Raw genomic sequence first — 7,273 nt, 5'->3', positions numbered from 1 at the left:
CCCCCCCCGCCGCTTCTGGCCCTGGCTGCAGGACGACTCTGAGTCCTGGGAGCTGGACAGCGACTGGGTGTACATGGGCACCCGGTGCCAGCCCGTCCAGAGCATCTACTTCTTCGTGGGAGGTGGGTACCGGGATGCGCTGCTCCCAAGCAAGGCCTGGCTTCCCCGGAGCCTGGTGGGCCCTAGCAACCCCTTCCCCAGGCCGCACCACTCTGCACAGCCCTGCGCAGACCCTGGGCTGACAGGGGTGGGCAGGAAGGAGTAGCCCAAGGCCCTGTCTCACCCAGACCCTGCCTGTGGTGCAGATGGGATGGGTCCAGGGGGCTCGGGACCCTCAGGGAGAGGCCAGCCGGGGCTTGGTGTGGCCAGCACTGTGGCCGGGGCTGGCTCCGAGCTGGGAGAGGGGCGGCTGCAGCGCTGCAGGCCTGTGACGTGGGCTCTGTCCCTTTCTCAGACAAGTACTACCGAGTCAACCTGAAGACCATGCGTGTGGACTGGGTGCACCCTCGCTACCCGCGGCCCGTCGCCCAGTACTGGCTGGGCTGCCCCCGGCTGGAACCGAAGAGACCCTGACGGGGACCTGCCGCCCCCTTGGTGCCGCCCCAGCTTCTGCTGGAGCCAAATAAACAGTGAGTTGAGGCAGTGCCGCAGCTGAGTCTGTCTGTCCGTCCATCTCCACTGGGGGCTGCAGGTTGCTTGGCCGTGCCTGGAGCCGAGAGAGCTCCCCTGGCACCAGCAGGGCCCGTGACCCTCAGTCCACAGTGTGACGATGCGCCAGCCTGGACGCAGGCGCTCTGCAGAGGGAGCAGGAGTCTGTGTGCAGCGTCGGGCGCCGGCTGCACGGACCCAGTCATCACGTCCAGCCAGTGCTCAAGGCCTCTGGCTGGCTTCCTGGCCAGCAGAGCTGGGGCCCGGCAGGCTGCAGTATTGGGTCCACTCTGGCAGCAAGGCCAGTGCCTCTTCCAGCGCTGGGACAGCATCTGCTGCAGCCAGGAGACAAGGGTCAGTGTGCTGCACCTGGCCCCAGCCCCAGCTCCCCACAGCTCTTGGGACCCACCAGGAACTTGAACTTGTGCCTGGGCAAAGGGATGTGACCCTAAGTCACGTAGGAGTCTGGGAGCCCCGTTCCCAAGGAGTCGCCGCTCCAGGCCCCACCAGGGCTTGCCTCCAAGGCTGCAGCCACCTCCCTTGCTCATGAGTGAAGACCTCCTGGCAAGCACCCAGCACCTTCCTGGGTGGATGAAGCCCACCGCAGCCTCCTGCTCACCTTCCTGCCCTGGCTCCTCGGGCCAGGGGGGCGCTGAGGGCACAACCTGCCCCTGCGGCGGGGGTGGAAGTGTGGTGCCCTGAGGCTGCTTCGGTGGGCGCTGGTTGGCAGAGCTCCTGCCTCTGCCTGGGCTCCTGCCAGGGTGGGACGGCAAGCTCGGGGTTAGTGGCTGGCTCAGGCCCTGGGATGCTCAGCGAGGCCCTACTCAGCCTCCCACGATCTCAAGTCCTGTCTCTGCCTGCCTTCCCTTGGCCACCTCCACACATGTCAAGCTCTGGGCACCCTCAATGAGGGCATGTGTCCCTGTTGCCCCTGTTGCAAATGCCCCCAGTAGCCATGCCCATGCCGTATGGACTCCCCCCCAGCTCCCCCATACTGCAGCTGTCGGGCACTTGCCTCCTCCGCCAGCGTGGCTGGGGGTCCGTGGGGTGCTGCCGGGGCCAGGGCGAAGCGCGGTTCTTCCAGGGGCTGGGCTGCCGGCCCTGGGCCCCGCTCGCAGCAGTGAGCCCCTCCAGCACCGGCAGCTCCACCAGCGGCTGCAAGGAGAAGCTGGGCGCTGAGTCTGCCGTGCCGCCCTGCCTGCTCCAGGGTGGGGAAGGGGCTGCACCAGGGAGCTCCGGCAGGGCCCTGCCCAGTGCTGGGGGCTGCAGGGGCAAGCACAGAGTAAAAGGGTGGGGATGGGGTCTCAGTCCCTGCCAGGGGCACAAGTCCCTGGGGGTGTGCCAGGGCCAGGGGCGTCAGCATGTGTGAGGACAGGCCAGGGCTGTGCACGAGGGGAAGCTGCAGCCCCTCTATTGCCCAGCCTTGGTGCTGAGCTGGCCATGCTGGGCCCTACTGCCCCCCAGGGCAGCTGCAGCTGGCAGCGGGGACAGCTCTCAGCTTGGACTGCCCTGGTGCACCCACGAATGGCATCCTCTAGGGAGTTCTGGTGCACAGCCTAGGGGGCCGGCTGCCCCAGGGGGGCATCTGTTGAGCTGAGGGCTGCAGGCGGAAGCAGAGGCACGGAGCCATCAGGCCTCCACCTCGTCTGGGGAGACTCACATGGCTGGGCAGGGTACAGGGCACAAGGCCGGGGCATGAGACGTGGGCATCCTCCTGGGAGCGTGGGGCCAGGACACAGCAGTGGCGGCCGCGGAGCAGTGCGAAGTGCCTGGAAACAAGCAGGGTAAGTGGGCAGCCCAGTCCCTCCCAGAGCCCCGGCAGGGACGGGGACGGTGGGGGAAGGCAGACCCTCTGCCCAGGGAGTGCAGCAATGGCATGTCAGCACCTGCCAGCAGCCCAGGGCCACCGTGGGGGTGGGGGTTTGCATCTACCTCCAGTGCCCCCTCCCTGCCCTGGCAGCTCCCCAGCTCCAGTGCCATCCCCTGGGGAGGTCCTGGATGACGGATCTCCCTCCTTGGCCGTGTGCGCAGAGCAGCAAGCACCCTGCAGCTTGTGGGGCCAGCTGGTCTCCACCCATGCAAGAAGGCGCCATCCCAGGCTAGGTGATGGCACTGGCAGGTACCTGAGCTCCTCGTTCCCCACCAGGAGGTCTTGCAGGAGGCTGTGCCAGCCCATGCCAGGTGGCCCCTGTGGGACCCCGCTTGGCCTGGGAGTGCTGCCTGTGCCGGCGGGCCCGTCTGCAAGGAACACGGGCAGGTGGGTGTCAGCGCCATGGCCAGGGGCCTGGGCCAGGCCCACAGCCTGAGGTGCCCCAGTGCCAGGGCCCTCAGCCCCAGTGCCCCTGCCCCAGCCATGCGCACTCAGGGGAGTGGTGAGGGTGCCGGGGGGCCTGCCCGGTGTCCTGGGCATCTGCAGCTGCTGGCGCAGGGTGAGGTTTTCTTCCCTCAGGGCCTGGATCTCCTGCTCCAAGCTCCGCAGTCGCCTCTCCCGGGAGACCTGGGAAGCCACAGGTATGTGGGTGAGAGGAGAGTGTCCTCCAGCCAGCGGCACCTCCCACCCCGGGCACAGCGCCGGCCTTACCCGTGTTGCCACCGGCCGGCTGGTGACCCTGCGGGCCCTGCTGGCGTAGCGCAGCGTGCTCAGCGTCTCTGGCAGGCACCGTGAGGACGGGGAGACGCAGGCGACCTACCGGTGAGGAAGGAGGTACAGGCTTGTGGCAGTGAGGTTGGGGAAAGCGGTGGGGTCACCAGGCCTGTGACCCCAGGCACAGATGGGCTCCTACCATAAGCGTGACCCCGGCACCGCCCAGGGCAGCGGCCAGCAGCTGGGTGAGCTTGCTGTCGCGGTAGGGGATGTGGGCACGGCGCCTCTGGCCCTCCGCCAGCCGTGCGATGCAGTGCCCTGCAGGGAGGACCAGCCCGTCAGCCCGTTACGTGCCCCGGCTGTTCCCTGCCCCTGTGCTCCCAGCCGAGGCTCAGGGCCTTACCCAGGGCCAGGAGGCTGCGGTTGATGCTGTTGGCTTCCCGGGCCAGCTGCCCCACTGAGCCGGTGTCCTTCACCCTCTCGCTGCCGGCCAGGTCCACGAAGCGCAGCGTGCCCCACCGGCCGAGGCAGGAGCTGGTCCCTGGGCCTGTCTGCAGGTGTGGAAGGAGGTTGGCTCCCTGGCAGCCTGTGGTGCCCTGTGCCAGGGGGTATTGGGGCCTGCCCTCCCCCACGCTCCCCCCGAATGGATATTCCTGTGCGTCCCTCCACGGTGCCCCTCTACGTGCCCCCTTTGCTGCACCCCTGAGATGTGCCCACTTACCGCCTCCCCGCGGGCATGCAGCTGCACGGTCAGCAGTGCGTGGCTGCGGCTCGAGTGCCCGTTCAGCGTGTGTGCGGAGCTCTGCCGCCGCTGTGCGCCTGCAATGGGAGGCCCCGGGGGGCAGGGGCTGCTGGGGGCCGAGCTGCCCACCCCAGCCTGCCCTCGCCAATGGGCAGGAGCCTACAACCACCAGCCCCGGCCACAGCCCCTTCTGGGCTCAGGCTGGCCACTCGTGGCCACTGCTGAAACCGACGCCTCCCTGCAGGCCACGCTCGGTGCCACTGGCTGGGGTCACTCTGTGCCACTGGGCCCTGCCCAGCCCAGACTGCCCCCAGTACCTTCCTGCAGCAGGTCCATGATGGTCTCCAGGCCCTCGATCTCCGTGCTGAGCAGTCCCTCGATGTAGAAGCCCCGTGCTTTGCTCCAGCGCAGGGGCAGAGGGCAGCGGGGTCCTGGGCTCAGCAGGTCCCTCACCTGGGGCAGGGAGGATGTGGGGTGGGGGGATGTGGCTGGGATGTAGGGGTCTGGGCTGGCAGTGGGGATGCAGCAGGGCGGGCTCGTACCTGCTCATTGTAGATCTCCACGTAGGACGCACTGAGGGCAACATCAGGCCTGCGGCACTGGCTCTGCTCCAGGAGCCAGGCGAAGGAGCGCTGCATCAGACCCCGAAAGCTGGGCGCCACCTGGCCCTCACCCTGCAGGGGACAGCCGTGGGGTGCCCGCTGTGGGAGCTCAGCCCAGCACTCCTGCCCCGGATCTGGGCATGGTGGGCCCTCACAGTGCGGGTGGTGGTAGGAGGGGGCTGCGCTCACCTGAGCCGGGGGCCCTGTCAGTGTGTAGGTCTTCCCCGAGCCTGTCTGTCCAAAGGCAAAGACGGTGCAGGAGAACCTGGGGAGCGGGGCAAAGCCAGCTCAGCCCCTGGGGCTCCAGCAGCAGCCTGAAGCTGCATCTTCCAGAGCACAGGTCAGCAGGGCCGGATCTGGCCTGGATTTTGCCACAGCATCATTGTGTCATCCCTGGGAGTGGGCAGGTGCTGCTGGTTGCAGGGAGGGGGCGCCTGCCAGTGCAGTCCAGAACCTGCTGGAGTCATTGGAGTGGGGGAGGAGGCCCTGGCAGATGCGTGCATGGCTGGGGGAGAGGTCGGGGGCAGGCAGGGGTAGCACAGGGTGCCCAGGCAGGGGTCCTAGCCCACAGCTGGTGGTGGGGAGAGCCCAAGGGTGGGCGCTGGGCTCTCACCCATCCACCGCCAGCTCGACGAGCCGCTTCACGCCGCTGCCCTCAAACACCTCGGCCTGGTCTGCACCGGCGTCGAACACCGCACCGAATCCAAATGCAGCCTCCTGCCCTGCCTCATGCACCTGGCAGCAGGAGAGAGGCCTGGGCTCAGGGACAGCTCTGCCTGCAGGCGCTGCGCTGCGGGGGGAGGCACTCACCGCGATGGTGTTGTCGCCAGGGCAGTGCACCGCCTGCCGGTCCCCTCTGCTGCGCTCTGCGCAGCTCAGCGGCCGCACCCTGCCCAGGGGAATGAATGGCCACAGTCACCCCAGGCAGCTGGCTCAGCCCCAGCCCCTGCCCCTGCCTCCCACACAGCCTCCACTCCCGTGGACCCCCATCCCAAGTCCTGCGTCTGCCCCACCTGTGACCCAGGGATCTGGGCCTGCCCACACTCAGAGCTGGCTGCCAGCCTGGGTCCGCCAGCACCCGTGCCCTGCAGGTGCCCTGGCCCTTCTGCCTTCTGCGTACCTGACCACCACACAGAGGCGCGTTGCCTGGCCCTGGGTGGGCTCTGCCAGCTCCTCATCAGGGCGCCTCGGGGAAAGCAGACAGCACAGATGGATGCAGATGCCTTGCACTGGTGCCAGGGCAGGGACAGCTCCAGGACACAGCCCTGACGCCCCAGCACCCTGCACCTCGCCCACTGCAGCCCTAGTGCTCCCCGGCCTCCTTCTGTACTCCCCAGCCTGGGCACGGGACTGCTGACTCTTGCTGGTGGAGGGGATGGGCCCAGAGCACTTGGGATGGAGGCCCAGCCAACTGTGCAGCCCTCTGCCTTCCCTGGGACAGGGCATCCCCCGCTACCCTCCCCGCCATGCCTCTGTGCCCGCAGGGGCCTCCCCCTGCCTGGGACTCTTCCTTACCGGGCCGGCGGGGCTGGCTGTCGTGGCCTGGCCTCTGTGCCCAGCCCCGGCTCCTGGCCCTGCTCCGGCTCGGACATGGTTCTGAACCCAGCTCTCTACACGGTGAAGTCGGGAGCGCTTCAGTGCTTGGCTGTCCCCTCCCCTGCAGCCTTTCCCAGCCAGAACCGACCCCAGCCTGCCCGGAGCTGCTTGAATGGAGCCGATGGTTAAACATTCACCTCTGCCAGCCCTACCATCCCTCCCCACAGCGGCACGGCCCCTGCTCAGGCCTGGCAGCTCCGCGCAGGCTGGGAAAGCAGCCAGCAGCTGGGAGGCTCCAGGGGGGCCCAGGAGGGAGTGAGGGGCAGTGCCTGCTGGGTGCTGGCTGGGAGCCAGCCCCGTTGCATGCCAGCTGTGGCTACGCCATGCTGCACCCTTCCAGATGGCTGTGGGGGAGAGAGGGGGAATGACCCTGGGGTCAGCTCTGAGCCGGGGCAGGTAGAGCAGCAGGAGCTCCCCCGCCGAGGCTGGGCTGGCTGGGACCAAGGCTGCTGGAGCCCTGGTGTGGTGCAATAGGAACCAGTGGAGCAGAGAGAGGCTGGTGCCCCTTCCCGTGCCCTCCTTGCTGGTGGCTGGTGGTGCTGCCAGGGGCTGGCTGGGCTGCGGCCATGCTGCACTCCGGCTGGGCCTAGCCCCTAGCTGCTGCCTCCACCTTCCAGCTGCTCTGCTCATGCCGCGAGAGCAGGGAGGAGGGCACAGGGCTGGTCTGAGCAGGCTCTTAGCCAGGGAATTGCTGGAGACTGGAGGTGCCAGTGCCTCCCAGCTTCTCCCAGAGCAGAGGCTGTCCAGAGCCCAGCCATGCAGCCAGGGTGGCAGGATCCACCTCCCCGGTGCCTGGACCAGCCCTGCCCAGGTCCCTGTGCGAAAGCAGGGAGGTGCCGCGTGTGTGTGTGTGTCTGGTTGTGTGTGTCTGTGTGTGCATCTGTATGCGCATGTGTGCATGCGTGTGCGCGGGGAGATCAGCCCCGGGCAGAGGCTGGGCTCAGGTGCTGGGGCCCGGGGCCCAGTCCGGGCAGCACAGCCCAGCTTGGGTGCAGCTCAGGCAGGCCCCGGCAGCAAGGGTGGAGGGGACCAGGCGGGTACCTGCCGTGCAGGCTGCGGGCAGCCCGTGGGCATCCCCAGGGCGGGGGCACCAGGACCTGT

General features: G+C 68.4%; 2 protein-coding genes across 3 annotated transcripts in view; one reads left to right on the top strand and one right to left on the bottom strand.

Annotated features, from left to right (window-relative positions):
• Positions 1-713, top strand: part of VTN (vitronectin) — a 5,150-nt gene extending 4,437 nt beyond the window's left edge. Inside the window, exons 8-9 of the mRNA XM_025214599.1 lie at positions 6-122; positions 455-713. Coding sequence (XP_025070384.1) covers positions 6-122; positions 455-573 — 236 coding nt within the window. The 3' untranslated portion in view covers positions 574-713. The remainder of the gene's footprint in view (positions 1-5; positions 123-454) is intronic.
• An 18-nt stretch (positions 714-731) lies between these two features.
• KIF12 (kinesin family member 12) lies at positions 732-6,263 on the bottom strand. Of its 2 annotated transcripts, XM_025214612.1 has the most exons (16): positions 6,092-6,263; positions 5,697-5,762; positions 5,190-5,465; positions 4,766-4,841; positions 4,517-4,648; positions 4,292-4,427; positions 3,954-4,051; positions 3,636-3,783; positions 3,432-3,550; positions 3,230-3,334; positions 3,010-3,145; positions 2,772-2,886; positions 2,309-2,417; positions 1,664-1,911; positions 1,268-1,401; positions 732-983 (listed from the first exon to the last, which is right to left on the bottom strand). In XM_025214612.1, exons 1-16 carry the CDS (start codon positions 6,166-6,168, stop codon positions 871-873), a joined length of 2,088 nt encoding a protein of 695 aa, XP_025070397.1. In that variant the 5' UTR covers positions 6,169-6,263; the 3' UTR covers positions 732-870. The 2 variants fall into 2 exon arrangements, with proteins under 2 accessions (XP_025070397.1, XP_025070398.1); XM_025214613.1 differs by lacking the exon at positions 5,697-5,762.
• Between the last annotated feature and the right edge of the window lie 1,010 nt (positions 6,264-7,273).

This window comes from Alligator sinensis, unplaced genomic scaffold (assembly GCF_000455745.1).
Source record: "Alligator sinensis unplaced genomic scaffold, ASM45574v1 scaffold1244_1, whole genome shotgun sequence".
In the NCBI taxonomy this organism is placed as follows: Eukaryota; Metazoa; Chordata; order Crocodylia; family Alligatoridae; genus Alligator; species Alligator sinensis.
The sequence above is the reverse complement of the archived record's forward strand: the minus strand, read 5'-3'. Positions and strand labels throughout refer to the sequence as shown.

Excerpts from the sequence above, each read along its gene's own strand:
- KIF12 (XM_025214612.1), bottom strand. The coding sequence starts at position 6,168 with ATGTCCGAGCCGGAGCAGGGCCAGGAGCCGGGGCTGGGCACAGAGGCC. Across the intron at positions 5,466-5,696 it reads CGCCTCTGTGTGGTGGTCAG|GGTGCGGCCGCTGAGCTGCG; the intron begins GTACGCAGAAGG and ends TCCCCTGGGCAG. Across the intron at positions 1,912-2,308 it reads CCTGTACCCTGCCCAGCCAT|CCCCCAGCACTGGGCAGGGC; the intron begins GTGAGTCTCCCC and ends TTGCCCCTGCAG.